Source organism: Anomaloglossus baeobatrachus, chromosome 5 (assembly GCF_048569485.1).
Source record: "Anomaloglossus baeobatrachus isolate aAnoBae1 chromosome 5, aAnoBae1.hap1, whole genome shotgun sequence".
NCBI classification, from domain to species: Eukaryota; Metazoa; Chordata; class Amphibia; order Anura; family Aromobatidae; genus Anomaloglossus; species Anomaloglossus baeobatrachus.
This window is the reverse complement of record NC_134357.1, coordinates 23,055,079-23,072,880: the sequence shown is the minus strand read 5'-3', so window position 1 is coordinate 23,072,880 and position 17,802 is coordinate 23,055,079. Positions and strand designations below refer to the sequence as shown.

General features: G+C 41.0%; 1 protein-coding gene across 3 annotated transcripts in view; it reads right to left on the bottom strand.

Annotated features, from left to right (window-relative positions):
* The window catches only part of FOXJ2 (forkhead box J2), a 31,579-nt gene extending 16,381 nt beyond the window's left edge, over positions 1-15,198 (bottom strand). For 2 of the 3 annotated variants that reach the window (XM_075348269.1, XM_075348270.1), the window contains exons 1-5: positions 14,938-14,958; positions 5,181-5,499; positions 4,996-5,070; positions 3,282-3,362; positions 2,824-2,955 (exon numbers count right to left, since the gene is read on the bottom strand). In XM_075348269.1, coding sequence (XP_075204384.1) covers positions 2,824-2,955; positions 3,282-3,362; positions 4,996-5,070; positions 5,181-5,495 — 603 coding nt within the window. In that variant the 5' untranslated portion in view covers positions 5,496-5,499; positions 14,938-14,958. Of the gene's footprint in view, positions 1-2,823; positions 2,956-3,281; positions 3,363-4,995; positions 5,071-5,180; positions 5,500-14,937; positions 14,959-15,038 lie in introns of those variants that run through there. The other variant, XM_075348271.1, reaches the window with a different exon arrangement.
* Between the last annotated feature and the right edge of the window lie 2,604 nt (positions 15,199-17,802).

The following is a 17,802-nucleotide window of genomic DNA, read 5'->3' as shown; positions in this document are numbered from 1 at the left end:
AGTATTATAGTAGTTATATTCTTGTACATAGGAGCAGTATTATAGTAGTCATATTCTTGTATATAGGGAGCAGTATTATAGTAGTTATATTCTTGTACATAGGAGCAGTATTATAGTAGTTATATTCCTGTACATAGGAGCAGTATTATAGTAGTTATATTCTTGCACATAGGAGCAGTATTATAGTAGTTATATTCTTGTACATAGGAGCAGTATTATAGTAGTTATATTCTTGAACATAGGAGCAGTATTATAGTAGTTATATTCTTGTAGATAGGAGCAGTATTATAGTAGCTATATTCTTGTACATAGGAGCAGTATTATAGTAGTTATATTCTTGCACATAGGAGCAGTATTATAGCAGTTATATTCTTGTACATAGGTGGCAGTATTATAGTAGTTATATTCTTGTATATAGGGAGCAGTATTATAGTAGTTATATTCTTGTACATAGGGGCAGTATTATAGTAGTTATATTCTTGTACATAGGAGCAGTATTATAGTAGTTATATTCTTGTATATAGGGAGCAGTATTATAGTAGTTATATTCTTGTACATAGGGGCAGTATTATAGTAGTTATATTCTTGTATATAGGGAGCAGTATTATAGTAGTTATATTCTTGTACATAGGGGCAGTATTATAGTAGTTATATTCTTGTACATAGGGGCAGTATTATAGTAGTTATATTCTTGTACATAGGGGCAGTATTATAGTAGTTATATTCTTGAACATAGGGGCAGTATTATAGTAGTTATATTCTTGTACATAGTGGGCAGTATTATAGTAGTTATATTCTTGTACATAGGGGCAGTATTATAGTAGTTATATTCTTGTACATAGGAGCAGTATTATAGTAGTTATATTCTTGTACATAGGGGCAGTATTATAGTAGTTATATTCTTGTACATAGGAGCAGTATTATAGTAGTTATATTCTTGTACATAGGAGCAGTATTATAGTAGTTATATTCTTGTACATAGGAGCAGTATTATAGTAGTTATATTCTTGTACATAGGGGCAGTATTATAGTAGTTATATTCTTGTACATAGTGGGCAGTATTATAGTAGTTATATTCTTGAACATAGGAGCAGTATTATAGTAGTTATATTCTTGTACATAGGAGCAGTATTATAGTAGTTATATTCTTGTACATAGGGGCAGTATTATAGTAGTTATATTCTTGTACATAGGGGCAGTATTATAGTAGTTATATTCTTGTACATAGGGGCAGTATTATAGTAGTTATATTCTTGAACATAGGGGCAGTATTATAGTAATTATATTCTTGTACATAGTGGGCAGTATTATAGTAGTTATATTCTTGTACATAGGGGCAGTATTATAGTAGTTATATTCTTGAACATAGGGGCAGTATTATAGTAGTTATATTCTTGTACATAGGAGCAGTATTATAGTAGTTATATTCTTGAACATAGGAGCAGTATTATAGTAGTTATATTCTTGTAGATAGGAGCAGTATTATAGTATATATATTCTTGTACATAGGAGCAGTATTATAGTAGTTATATTCTTGTACATAGGGGGCAGTATTATAGTAGTTATATTCTTGTACATAGGGGGCAGTATTATAGTAGTTATATTCTTGTACATAGGAGCAGTATTATAGTAGTTATATTCTTGTATATTGGGGCAGTATTATAGTAGTTATATTCTTGTATATTGGGGCAGTATTATAGTAGTTATATTCTTGTACATAGGAGCAGTATTATAGTAGTTATATTCTTGTACATAGGAGCAGTATTATAGTAGTTATATTCTTGTACATAGGAGCAGTATTATAGTAGTTATATTCTTGTACATAGGAGCAGTATTATAGTAGTTATATTCTTGTACATAGGGGCAGTATTATAGTAGTTATATTCTTGTACATAGGAGCAGTATTATAGTAGTTATATTCTTGTACATAGGGGCAGTATTATAGTAGTTATATTCTTGTACATAGGAGCAGTATTATAGTAGTTATATTCCTGTACATAGGGGCAGTGTTATAGCAGTTATATTCTTGTACATAGGGGCAGTATTATAGTAGTTATATTCTTGTATATAGGGAGCAGTATTATAGTAGTTATATTCTTGTACATAGGGGCAGTATTATAGTAGTTATATTCTTGTACATAGGAGCAGTATTATAGTAGTTATATTCTTGTACATAGGGGCAGTATTATAGTAGTTATATTCTTGTACATAGGGGCAGTATTATAGTAGTTATATTCTTGCACATAGGGGCAGTATTATATTAGTTATATTCTTGCACATAGGGGCAGTATTATAGTAGTTATATTCTTGTATATAGGGGCAGTATTATAGTAGTTATATTCTTGAACATAGGGAGCAGTATTATAGTAGTTATATTCTTGTACATAGGAGCAGTATTATAGTAGATATATTCTTGTACATAGGAGCAGTATTATAGTAGTTATGTTCTTGTACATAGGGGCAGTATTATAGTAGTTATATTCTTGTACATAGGGGGCAGTATTATAGTAGTTATATTCTTGCACATAGGGGCAGTATTATATTAGTTATATTCTTGCACATAGGGGCAGTATTATAGTAGTTATATTCTTGTACATAGGAGCAGTATTATAGTAGTTATATTCTTGTATATAGGGGCAGTATTATAGTAGTTATATTCTTGTACATAGGAGCAGTATTATAGTAGTTATATTCTTGTACATAGGGGACAGTATTATAGTAGTTATATTCTTGAACATAGGGGCAGTATTATATTAGTTATATTCTTGCACATAGGGGCAGTATTATAGTATTGTGACTTTTGATCACACTGTGTCCTGTTACCTGGCTGTAGCTGGGGAGAGCGGAGTTGTTCTCCATGTGATGGCCTTGTGTGTTTTCGTTGGGGATGGAGATGTCACTGGTGGAGCTCAGGGGACTTTTATTGACCTCGGGTTCGGGGGAGTCTTGGGAGAGCTGTAAAGAGAAATCATTACTCCATAAATCTTCAAGGCTGAGATCCTATCTGTGAAGATGACCATACACGTAATGTAAATCATTAACAGTCTGTCCATACTGTGCCGATCATTAGCACTAATCAGGTCTATTCTGCGGCTATTCGAGCCACCATAAACGCCGGCGCCATCTGCAGGGCAGCGCCAGGGATCAGTCTTCCCTCCGCCCTCAGCTTCAGAGTCACTCTTGATTGTAAAGGCAGCGATTCCTCTATTACTATTGTATCAGAATGTTGCTCGTAGCCTTAATGTAAGGGTTATTACGCTGGTGTGACAATGTTATATTACCTCATCATCGGGGTGCGGGCGTTTTCTGCGGGGAAGGGCTACATCTTCCTTGGGACAGCTGTCAATCATCCAGTACGATCCCTAGAAATTAGATGCCAAAAATGAATTCCACGCACCATTTTCCCCGCTGTAGTCTCAGTTTCTAATTTTCAGTTATTTCTGAGCTAGTGAGTGGAGATCAGTACACTCAGATGTGAGGGATTCCTGCTATGCTAGCAAATGTTCAGAAGTAGCAGCCACATGGAGGACATTATACAGCAGTACTGAGCAGTGTAGCTGTGAAGCCAGCACTGCGGTGAGATTAAACACTTACTAGAAAGCAGCATTGTAGAGTACATCATACAGCATTACTGAACAGTGTTGATATGAATTCAGAATTGGAGTGAGGAAAAACGCTTATTAGAAAGCAGCAGCATGGAGGACATCATACAGCAGTACTGAGCTGTGAATGCAGCACTGGGGTGAGATAAAACACTAGAAAAAAGCAGCATGGAGGACATCATACAGCAGTACTGAGCTGTGAATGCAGCACTGGGGTGAGATAAAACACTAGAAAAAAGCAGCATGGAGGACATCATACAGCAGTACTGAGCTGTGAATACAGCACTGGGGTGAGATAAAACACTAGAAAGCAGCAGCATGGAGGACATCATACAGCAGTACTGAGCTGTGAATGCAGCACTGGGGTGAGATAAAACACTAGAAAGCAGCAGCATGGAGGACATCATACAGCAGTACTGAGCTGTGAATGCAGCACTGGGGTGAGATAAAACACTAGAAAGCAGCAGCATGGAGGACATCATACAGCAGTACTGAGCTGTGAATGCAGCACTGGGGTGAGATAAAACACTAGAAAGCAGCAGCATGGAGGACATCATACAGCAGTACTGAGCTGTGAATGCAGCACTAGGGTGACATAAAACACTAGAAAGCAGCAGCATGGAGGACATCATACAGCAGTACTGAGCAGTGTAGCTGCAACTCCAGCACTGGGGTGAGGTAAAACACTAGAAAGCAGCAGCATGGACAACATTATATAGCAGTACTGAGCAGTATTGCTGTGAATTCAGCACTGGGGTGAGATAAAACACTAGAAAGCAGCAGTGTGGAGGATATCATACAGCATTACTGAGCTGTGAAGCCAGCACTGGGATGAGATAAAACACTAGAAAGCAGCAGCATGGAGCACATCATACAGGAATACTGAGCAGTATTGCTGTGAATTCAGCACTGAGGTGAGACAAAACACTTAACAGAAAGCAGGAGCGCCTTTTGTGTCTGTTTGCGCCTCTCTTCCCATCTCCATAAACTTCATTAGTCAGTTATAATCTGATCCCTCATTGACCAAGACTTATTTTAGCAGTTTTTCACATTGAGTTGGAGGAGAAGTGGCTCATAAGTGGAGAAAGAAGCAGATTTTTTCTGATATATTACAAAGTTTCCTATATTCACTTGTACCATTGTTTTATGGAAAGTTGATTGACCTTTTCATTTAGTTAGTGTCAGGCAGCGGCTTACAAGGCAAAAAAAAACCCAATACAGAGCTAGTTTGGCTTTAGCAGCAGCTGCCTGACGCTGGGTAATAAAGCATGGGTTAGGAGTGACTCGTCTGACCGCACATGGGATAATGGTTGTGATTTTTGGGCACTTATATGGCTAACATAAAGAAGGGAACGGGATCATCCCGCAGAGGACATCTCGTCTTCCCGCTCACCTTTCCCGGATCGTCTCTGGGGCGCGGCACTTTCCTGAAGCATTTATTCAGTGACAGGTTATGGCGGATTGAGTTCTGCAGAATAGAAACATGAAAATGGGTTAATATATCGGTAGCGCTGACAAATGTAAGTTCCCCCCAAATATGTAATTTGTATTCCCATTCTTTATTGATTGCACGGTTACCTTCCATCCTACACCAGCGTTGCGGTAATACGGGAAGTTGTCACAGATCCAGCGGTAGATCTCGCTCAGGGTCATACGCCGGGCGGGCGCGGAGTTTATTGCATACTGGATGAGATTGGCGTAGCTATAGGGGGGTTTCCCATCACGATGCGCAGCCGCCTCCTCCTTGGTTAACATGGCATTGGGGTCGGTGGGAGATCCAGGTCCTTTTCTTCCTCCGCTGCCCTGCTGTGACCCTTTCATAGGAACCTGGATGGTCAGCTGCGGGAGCCAATCTATGGAGGTCAAGCTGCTACCCAGGTCAGACGCCATCATGAGGCTGCGAAAACAAGAGCAAGGTCAGAAAATCTGGAACTATAATACTGCCCCCTATGTTCAAGAATATAACTGCTATAATACTGCTCCTATGTACAAGAATATAACTACCATAATACTGTCCCCTATGTACAAGAACATAACTACTATAATACTGCCCCCTATGTACAAGAATATAACTACTAAAATACTGCCTCCTATATACAAGAATATAGCTACTATAATACTGCTCCTATGTACAAGAATATAACTACTATAATACTGCTCCTATATACAAGAATATAGCTACTATAATACTGCTCCTATGTACAAGAATATAACTACTATAATACTGCCCCTATGTACAAGAATATAACTACTATAATACTGCCCCTATGTACAAAAATATAACTACTATAATACTGCCCCCTATGTACAAGAATATAACTACTATAATACTGCCCCTATATACAAGTATATAGCTACTATAATACTGCTCCTATGTACAAGACTATAACTACTAAAATACTGCCTCCTATATACAAGAATATAGCTACTATAATACTGCTCCTATGTACAAGAATATAGCTACTATAATACTGCTTCTATGTACAAGAATATAACTACTAAAATACTGCCTCCTATATACAAGAATATAACTACTATAATACTTCCCCTATGTACAAAAATATAACTACTATAATACTGCCCCATATGTACAAGAATATAACTACTATAATACTGCCCCTATGTACAAGAATATAACTACTATAATACTGCTCCTATGTACAAGAATATAATTACTATAATACTGCTCCTATGTACAAGAATATTACTACTATAATACTGCCTCCTATGTACAAGAATATAACTACTATAATACTGCCCCTATGTACAAGAATATAACTACTATAATACTGCTCCTATGTACAAGAATATAATTACTATAATACTGCTCCTATGTACAAGAATATAACTACTATAATACTGCTCCTACAGTTAGGTCCAGAAATATTTGGACAGTGACACAAGTTTTGTTATTTTAGCTGTTTACAAAAACATGTTCAGAAATACAATTATATATATAATATGGGCTGAAAGTGCACACTGCCAGCTGCAATATGAGAGTTCTCACATCCAAATCGGAGAAAGGGTTTAGGAATCATAGCTCTGTAATGCATAGCCTCCTCTTTTTAAAGGGACCAAAAGTAATTGGACAAGGGACTCTAAGGGCTGCAATTAACTCTGAAGGAGTCTCCCTCATTAACCTGTAATCAATGAAGTAGTTAAAAGGTCTGGGGTTGATTACAGGTGTGTGGTTTTGCATTTGGAAGCTGTTGCTGTGACCAGACAACATGCGGTCTAAGGAACTCTCAATTGAGGTGAAGCAGAACATCCTGAGGCTGAAAAAAAAGAAAACATCCATCAGAGAGATAGCAGACATGCTTGGAGTAGCAAAATCAACAGTCGGGTACATTCTGAGAAAAAAGGAATTGACTGGTGAGCTTGGGAACTCAAAAAGGCCTGGGCGTCCACGGATGACAACAGTGGTGGATGATCGCCGCATACTTTCTTTGGTGAAGAAGAACCCGTTCACAACATCAACTGAAGTCCAGAACACTCTCAGTGAAGTAGGTGTATCTGTCTCTAAGTCACCAGTAAAGAGAAGACTCCATGAAAGTAAATACAAAGGGTTCACATCTAGATGCAAACCATTCATCAATTCCAAAAATAGACAGGCCAGAGTTAAATTTGCTGAAAAACACCTCATGAAGACAGCTCAGTTCTGGAAAAGTATTCTATGGACAGATGAGACCAAGATCAACCTGTACCAGAATGATGGGAAGAAAAAAGTTTGGAGAAGAAAGGGAACGGCACATGATCCAAGGCACACCACATCCTCTGTAAAACATGGTGGAGGCAACGTGATGGCATGGGCATGCATGGCTTTCAATGGCACTGGGTCACTTGTGTTTATTGATGACATAACAGCAGACAAGAGTAGCCGGATGAATTCTGAAGTGTACCGGGATATACTTTCAGCCCAGATTCAGCCAAATGCCGCAAAGTTGATCGGACGGCGCTTCATAGTACAGATGGACAATGACCCCAAGCATACAGCCAAAGCTACCCAGGAGTTCATGAGTGCAAAAAAGTGGAACATTCTGCAATGGCCAAGTCAATCACCAGATCTTAACCCAATTGAGCATGCATTTCACTTGCTCAAATCCAGACTTAAGACGGAAAGACCCACAAACAAGCAAGACCTGAAGGCTGCGGCTGTAAAGGCCTGGCAAAGCATTAAGAAGGAGGAAACCCAGCGTTTGGTGATGTCCATGGGTTCCAGACTTAAGGCCGTGATTGCCTCCAAAGGATTCGCAACAAAATATTGAAAATAAAAATATTTTGTTTGGGTTTGGTTTATTTGTCCAATTACTTTTGACCTCCTAAAATGTGGAGTGTTTGTAAAGAAATGTGACAATTCCTACAATTTCTATCAGATATTTTTGTTCAAACCTTCAAATTAAACGTTACAATCTGCACTTGAATTCTGTTGTAGAGGTTTCATTTCAAATCCAATGTGGTGGCATGCAGAGCCCAACTCGCGAAAATTGTGTCACTGTCCAAAGATTTCTGGACCTAACTGTATGTGTGCGTGTGTATAATTTATATATATATACTAGAAGGTGGCCCGATTCTACGCATCGGGTATTCTAGAATTTACGTATTGTGTAGTTCATGTATGATTTTTGTTATATATATGTATAGATGTTGTTGTGTGTACTTACCAAGTGTTTGTGTAGGGCGCTGTACATGTTCTGGGTGTTGTCTGGGTGTGGCGGGGGGTGAGAGCGGTGTTGTGTGTGTGTTGCGTTGTTTGTGGAGCGCTGTGTGTCTGTAGCGTTGTTTGTGGTGGCATGCAGAGCCCAACTCGCGAAAAGTGTGTCACTGTCCAAAGATTTCTGGACCTAACTGTATATTCAAGAATATAACTACTATAATACTGCCCCTATATACAAGAATATAACTACTATAATACTGGTCCTATGTACAAGAATATAATTACTATAATACTGCTCCTATGTACAAGAATATAACTACTATAATACTGCTCCTATGTACAAGAATATAACTACTATAATACTGCCCTTATGTACAAGAATATAACTACTATAATACTGCTCCTATGTACAAGAATATAACTACTATAATACTGCCCTTATGTACAAGAATATAACTACTATAATACTGCTCCTATGTACAAGAATATAACTACTATAATACTGCCCTTATGTACAAGAATATAATTACTATAATACTGCCCCCTATGTACAAGAATATAACTACTATAATACTGCCCCCTATGTACAAGAATATAACTACTATAATACTGCTCCTATGTACAAGATTATAACTACTATAATACTGCTCCTATGTACAAGAATATAACTACTATAATACTGCCCTCTATGTACAAGAATATAACTACTATAATACTGCCCCTATGTATAAGAATATAACTACTATAATACTGCCCCTATGTACAAGAATATAACTACTATAATACTGCTCCTATGTATAAGAATATAGCTACTATAATACTGCTCCTATGTACAAGAATATAACTACTATAATACTGCCCCTATGTACAAGAATATAACTACTATAATACTGCCCCCTATGTACAAGAATATAACTACTATAATACTGCCCCCTATGTACAAGAATATAACTACTATAATACTGCACCCTATGTACAAGAATATAACTACTATAATACTGCCCCCTATGTACAAGAATATAACTACTATAATACTGCCCCCTATGTACAAGAATATAACTACTATAATACTGCCCAATATGTACAAGAATATAACTCCTATTACACTGCTCTCTAGGTACAAGAATATAACTACTATTATACTGCTCCTATGCACAAGAATATAACTACTATAATACTGCCCCTATGTACAAGAATATAACTACTATTATACTGCTCCTATGCACAAGAATATAACTACTATAATACTGCCCCCTATGTACAAGAATATAACTACTATAATACTGCCCCCTATGTACAAGAATATAACTACTATAAAACTTTTCCTATGTACAAGAATATAACTACTATAATACTGCTCCTATGTACAAGAATATAACTACTATAATACTGCCCGTATGTACAAGATTATAACTACTATAATACTGCCCCTATGTACAGGAATATAACTACTATAATACTGCCCCTATGTACAGGAATATAAGTACTATAATACTGCTCCTATGTTCAAGAATATAACTACTATAATACTGCCCCTATGTACAAGAATATAACTACTATAGTACTGCTCCTATGTTCAAGAATATAACCACTATAATACTGCCCCTATGTTCAAGAATATAACTACTATAATACTGCTCCTATGTACAAGAATGTAACTACTATAATACTGCCCTCTATGTACAAGAATATAACTACTATAATACTGCTCCTATGTACAAGAATATAACTACTATAATACTGCCCCTATGTACAAGAATATATCTACTATAATACTGCTCCTATATACAAGAATATATCTACTATAATACTGCCCCTATGTAGAATAATATATCTACTATAATACTGCTCCTATATACAAGAATATAACTACTATAATACTGCTCCTATGTACAAGAATATAACTACTATAATACTGCCCCTATGTACAAGAATATAACTACTATAATATATTCTTGTACATAAGAGCAGTATTATAGTAGTTATATTCTTGTACATAGGGGCAGTATTATAGTAGTTATATTCTTGTACATAAGAGCAGTAACTACTATAATACTGACCCCTATGTACAAGAATATAACTACTATAATACTGTCCCCTATGTACAAGAATATAACTACTATAATACTGCTCTTATGTACAAGAATATAACTACTATAATACTGTCCCTATGTACAAGAATATAACTACTATAATACTGCCCCTATGTACAAGAATATATCTACTATAATACTGCCCCTATGTACAAGAATATAACTACTATAATACTGCCCCTATGTACAAGAATATAACTACTATAATACTGTCCCTATGTACAAGAATATAACTACTATAATACTGTCCCTATGTACAAGAATATATCTACTATAATACTGCCCATATGTACAAGAATATATCTACTATAATACTGCCCATATGTACAAGAAAATATCTACTATAATACTGCTCCTATGTACAAGAATATAACTACTATAATACTGCCCCTATGTACAAGAATATATCTACTATAATACTGCTCCTATGTACAAGAGTATAACTACTATAATACTGCCCCTATGTACAAGAATATATCTACTATAATACTGCCCCATATGTACAAGAATATATCTACTATAATACTGCCCCATATGTACAAGAATATAACTACTATAATACTGCCCCATATGTACAAGAATATAACTACTATAATACTGTAATATTCAAGTTCCCACAATGCACTGAGCACTTATGTGACCGGACAAGATTTCTGTTCTTTGCACACATGATCGCAGACAGGACTTTAAGGGAATGTCCACTCTTGACCACTGTCAGTTTCTATTTACATCACATTTTTGTAAGCTTCGTGTTTTGCTGACACACAGCTCTGGATATTCTCCCTTTTTTCCCATCAGTGTACCCCTAGCACTCAGTGAGCTCCCCCTAGTGGCAGCAGCCGGCAGTCACTACTTCATGGTGTAACTCTGGTGATGCAGCTTGTTTAGAGATCTTCCCCAGAAAAATCATTGTAAAAACATATTTCAGGCTGCCCATAGAAGCCTATAGGGAAAAATGAACTAAAAACCCACAAAGCAAAAGCATCCTTGGACGCACGGGGGATGGGAGTTTCCAGAATTCATATCCACTTTGATTGAGCTGTTAAATGCAACAGGTTTTCTGTGCAAAAGAAAAAAAAAGCAACAGAAGAAGAACGGAATGTTTACGCTACATGAGATACAGTCTAACGGCTCAAGCAAAGCGGATGTGATTTATTTTCACAAACCATAGACAGTAGTGGCCTGTCGAAAAGCCGCCAGTGGTTCTATAGCATCTGCAGGCAGACGCCGCTATGCAACTACGCCAGGTAACAGATTACAGCGGAATAACACACACAGCAGTGAGTACAATGTCACACTCAGCGTCACCGTCAGTCTCTGCCTGTGTCACTGCCGAGAGTTTAGCTGAAAATGCTGCACTGTATCTGTGTGTAGTCACATTGTATCCAGGCATCTGCTGTGTCTACACCTGTGTGTTGTTACATTGTGACTATACGCCTGTCTTTGTGTTGTCTCTTTGCCTCTAGGTGTCTGGGTGTAGTCAGATATTAGCTGCACATCGGCCTATTTGCTGTCACATTGTGCTAAGGTCTCTCTGTGTGTTGTCACATTGTATGTAAACATCTGTTGGTATTTGTAGTCACATTGTATATTGGTCGTCTGTTCTGTGTGTTGTCACATTAAACCTAGGTTTCTTTCTTTATCTCGTCACATTGTATCTAGATGTGTTTGTGTGTTGTCACACTGTATCTTCGACATTTTTGTATTGTCGCATTGTATCTTAGTCTGTGTGTTGTCGCATTCTATCTTAATCATCTGTGTGTTATCACATTGTTTATTAGTCGTCTGTGTTGTCACATTGTATCTCGGTCTGTATGTTGTCACACTATATCTTAGTTATCTGTGTATTGTAACGCTGTATCTTAGTCTTGTGTGTTGTCACATTGTATCTTAGTTGTCTGTGTGTTGTCACACTGTCTTAGTCGTGTGTGTTGTCACACTGTATATTAGTTTTCTGTGTGATGTCACATTGTATCTTAGTCATCTGTGTGATGTCACATTGTATCTTAGTCATCTGTGTGATGTCACATTGTACCTTAGTCATCTGTGTTGTCACATTGTATCTTATTCCTCTGTATGTAGTCACACTGTATCTTATTTTTGTCACACAGTATCTTAGTCGCCAGTGTGTTGTTACATTGTATCGTCTGTGTCTGTGTTGTCACGTTGTATTTTAGTTGTCTGTGTTTTGTCATGCTGTGTTTTAGTTGTCTGTGTCTGATCACACTGCATCTTAGTCATCTGAGTGTTGTTACATTGTACCTTAGTCGTCTGTGTGTTGTCACACTATATCTTAGTCGTCTGTGTGTTGTCAAATTGTATATTTGTCGTCTGTGTGATGTCACATTGTATCTTAGTCGTCTGTGTGTTGTCAAATTGTATATTTGTCATCTGTGTGATGTCACTTTGTATCTTACTCATCTTTGTGTTGTCACACTGTATCTTAGTCGTCTGTGTGTTGTCACACTATATCTTAGTCGTCTGTGTGTTGTCAAATTGTATATTTGTTGTCTGTGTGATGTCACATTGTATCTTAGTCGTCTGTGTGATGTCAAATTGTATATTTGTCGTCTGTGTTGTCAAATTGTATATTTGTCGTCTGTGTGATGTCACATTGTATCTTAGTCGCCTGTGTGATGTCACATTGTATATTAATTATCTGTGTGTTGTCACACTGTATCTTACTCATCTGTGTGATGTCACATTGTATCTTAGTCGTCTGTGTGTTGACAAACTGTATCTTAGTTGTCTCTGTGTTGTCACACTGTATCTTAGTCGTCTGTATGGTGTCACATTGTATCTTAGTTGTCTGTATGTTCTCACACCGTATCTTAGTCATCTGTGTAGTCACATTGTATCTTAGTCGTCTGTGTTTTCACACTATCTTAGTCCACTGTATGTGGTCACACTGTATCTTAGTTGTCTGTGTATTGTCCCACTGTATCTTAGTCATCTGTGTGTTGTCACATTGTATCTTATACAATGTGACCACATACAGACGACTAAGATACAATTTGACAACACACAGATGACTAAGATACAATGGGACCACATACAGACGACTAAGATACAATGTGACCACATACAGACGTCTAAGATACGGTGTGACAACACACAGACGACTAAGATACAATATGACAACACAGACAACTAAGATACAATGTGATCACATACAGACGACTCTTAGTTGTCTGTGTTGTCACATTGTATCTTAGTCGTCTGTATGTGGTCACATTGTATCTTATTTGTCTGTATGTTGTCACACTGTATATTAGTTGTCTGTGTTGTTACATTGTATCTTAGTCGTCTGTGTGTTGTCACGCTGTATCTTAGACATTTGTCCCCCTTTGTTATCCAGTGTTAGGTTTTCTCTGCCGCCATCATCACCACTACACCTACATTACACCTACCAGCCATCCTGCCCCGCAGTTTCAGAGGTGTCTGACCTGCAATACCGCCACATTGCTTATGCCTTCTTACCTGCCCGCCCAGACATACCAGCATCTGCTACACAACCCACACAACGGAACCAACAATTGCTTATCCATCTTGGCCAGATAACCAGCGCTTGCTCATCATTCCTGCTGTCCCAGAACGTTCTTGCTTACCTTTCCCATATTGCTAACATTTGCCCACCTGCCCTGTTCACCTGCCCCCCTACATTACCACCTGCCCCGTTCACCTGCCCACCTACATTACCACCTGCCCCCCTACATTACCACCTGCCCCGTTCACCTGCCCCCCTACATTACCACCTGCCCCGTTCACCTGCCCACCTACATTACCACCTACCCCCCTACATTACCACCTGCCCCCCTACATTACCACCTGCCCCGTTCACCTGCCCCCCTACATTACCACCTGCCCCGTTCACCTGCCCCCCTACATTACCACCTGCCCCCCTACATTACCACCTGCCCCGTTCACCTGCCCCCCTACATTACCACCTGCCCCCCTACATTACCACCTGCCCCGTTCACCTCCCCCCTACATTACCACCTGCCCCGTTCACCTGCCCACCTACATTACCCCTCACCCGCCTCACAATCATCTATTATGGAGTCACAATATCATTGTTACCCACGCATTTCAATCCCATCGATACCACGGTGCCCACCTCTGCCAAGTCTACGGCTGTCTGTCTCGGTGGCGGTCGTCAGCCCCCATACGTCTGCCTCATAGTCTCATTGTTTGCTTGTGGTACACCGTATACGTCTGTACAGTCTGCCCGTCCAGCCGTCACTGTCAGACACATCAGCTGCCCCTCGTCACTCGTCCGTCTACCTGTAGGGCTATTTGTTTGCTGTCACAGGCGGGCGTGTGTGTGTGTAGGGCTGTCAGTGTGCGGCTGTCAGTCAGTGTGCGGTGTCAGTCAGTGTGCGGTGTCAGTCAGTGTGCGGTGTCAGTGTGCGGTGTCAGTCAGTGTGCGGTGTCAGTGTGCGGCTGTCAGTCAGTGTGCGGTGTCAGTCAGTGTGCGGTGTCAGTGTGCGGTGTCAGTCAGTGTGCGGTGTCAGTGTGCGGCTGTCAGTCAGTGTGCGGTGTCAGTGTGCGGTGTCAGTCAGTGTGCGGTGTCAGTGTGCGGCTGTACCTGCCCCGGCGCTGATATATGTCCGTGTGTCTATAATTATCCGCATGTGAGCACATCTGTCTGGAGCTGTCACTTCTGTCTCCCCTTCGCCGCCTCCTCACCCTGCTGTTCCCCTGCTCTTGTCTCTGACACTTTGCGCCTCCTCTCTTGGTCTCTTCTTGGGGGGTCGCCCCCTCTCCTCTGCACAGGCTGGGGAGGGGGGAGAGGCAGATTTCGGATGGAGGGGGTGGGGGGATCCAGACAGATAGAGGAGGACTTTCTGCTTCCTGCAGGGTTGGGTTTTCTTCCGGGCCATAAGTCTGAAAAAGGAGGGAGGACATGAGACAGGGAAGGGGGAGGAAGAGCGGGGAGGGAGGAAGGAGTGCACACTGCCTGCACCAGATGCAGCAGAGCCGGATCAGTGCACAGTGAGAATAGTATAATGCACACTGCCTGCACCAGATGCAGCAGAGCCGGATCAGTGCACAGTGAGAATAGTATAATGCACACTGCCTGCACCAGATGCAGCAGAGCCGGATCAGTGCACAGTGAGAATAGTATAATGCACACTGCCTGCACCAGATGCAGCAGAGCCGGATCAGTGCACAGTGAGAATAGTATAATGCACACTGCCTGCACCAGATGCAGCAGAGCCGGATCAGTGCACAGTGAGAATAGTATAATGCACACTGCCTGCACCAGATGCAGCAGAGCCGGATCAGTGCACAGTGACAATAGTATAATGCACACTGCCTGCACCAGATGCAGCAGAGCCGGATCAGTGCACAGTGACAATAGTATAATGCACACTGCCTGCACCAGATGCAGCAGAGCCGGATCAGTGCACAGTGAGAATAGTATAATGCACACTGCCTGCACCAGATGCAGCAGAGCCGGATCAGTGCACAGTGACAATAGTATAATGCACACTGCCTGCACCAGATGCAGCAGAGCCGGATCAGTGCACAGTGACAATAGTATAATGCACACTGCCTGCACCAGATGCAGCAGAGCCGGATCAGTGCACAGTGACAATAGTATAATGCACACTGCCTGCACCAGATGCAGCAGAGCCGGATCAGTGCACAGTGAGAATAGTATAATGCACACTGCCTGCACCAGATGCAGCAGAGCCGGATCAGTGCACAGTGAGAATAGTATAATGCACACTGCCTGCACCAGATGCAGCAGAGCCGGATCAGTGCACAGTGAGAATAGTATAATGCACACTGCCTGCACCAGATGCAGCAGAGCCGGATCAGTGCACAGTGAGAATAGTATAATGCACACTGCCTGCACCAGATGCAGCAGAGCCGGATCAGTGCACAGTGAGAATAGTATAATGCACACTGCCTGCACCAGATGCAGCAGAGCCGGATCAGTGCACAGTGACAATAGTATAATGCACACTGCCTGCACCAGATGCAGCAGAGCCGGATCAGTGCACAGTGACAATAGTATAATGCACACTGCCTGCACCAGATGCAGCAGAGCCGGATCAGTGCACAGTGACAATAGTATAATGCACACTGCCTGCACCAGATGCAGCAGAGCCGGATCAGTGCACAGTGACAATAGTATAATGCACACTGCCTGCACCAGATGCAGCAGAGCCGGATCAGTGCACAGTGAGAATAGTATAATGCACACTGCCTGCACCAGATGCAGCAGAGCCGGATCAGTGCACAGTGAGAATAGTATAATGCACACTGCCTGCACCAGATGCAGCAGAGCCGGATCAGTGCACAGTGACAATAGTATAATGCACACTGCCTGCACCAGATGCAGCAGAGCCGGATCAGTGCACAGTGAGAATAGTATAATGCACACTGCCTGCACCAGATGCAGCAGAGCCGGATCAGTGCACAGTGAGAATAGTATAATGCACACTGCCTGCACCAGATGCAGCAGAGCCGGATCAGTGCACAGTGACAATAGTATAATGCACACTGCCTGCACCAGATGCAGCAGAGCCGGATCAGTGCACAGTGACAATAGTATAATGCACACTGCCTGCACCAGATGCAGCAGAGCCGGATCAGTGCACAGTGACAATAGTATAATGCACACTGCCTGCACCAGATGCAGCAGAGCCGGATCAGTGCACAGTGACAATAGTATAATGCACACTGCCTGCACCAGATGCAGCAGAGCCGGATCAGTGCACAGTGACAATAGTATAATGCACACTGCCTGCACCAGATGCAGCAGAGCCGGATCAGTGCACAGTGAGAATAGTATAATGCACACTGCCTGCACCAGATGCAGCAGAGCCGGATCAGTGCACAGTGAGAATAGTATAATGCACACTGCCTGCACCAGATGCAGCAGAGCCGGATCAGTGCACAGTGAGAATAGTATAATGCACACTGCCTGCACCAGATGCAGCAGAGCCGGATCAGTGCACAGTGAGAATAGTATAATGCACACTGCCTGCACCAGATGCAGCAGAGCCGGATCAGTGCACAGTGAGAATAGTATAATGCACACTGCCTGCACCAGATGCAGCAGAGCCGGATCAGTGCACAGTGAGAATAGTATAATGCACACTGCCTGCACCAGATGCAGCAGAGCCGGATCAGTGCACAGTGACAATAGTATAATGCACACTGCCTGCACCAGATGCAGCAGAGCCGGATCAGTGCACAGTGACAATAGTATAATGCACACTGCCTGCACCAGATGCAGCAGAGCCGGATCAGTGCACAGTGACAATAGTATAATGCACACTGCCTGCACCAGATGCAGCAGAGCCGGATCAGTGCACAGTGACAATAGTATAATGCACACTGCCTGCACCAGATGCAGCAGAGCCGGATCAGTGCACAGTGAGAATAGTATAATGCACACTGCCTGCACCAGATGCAGCAGAGCCGGATCAGTGCA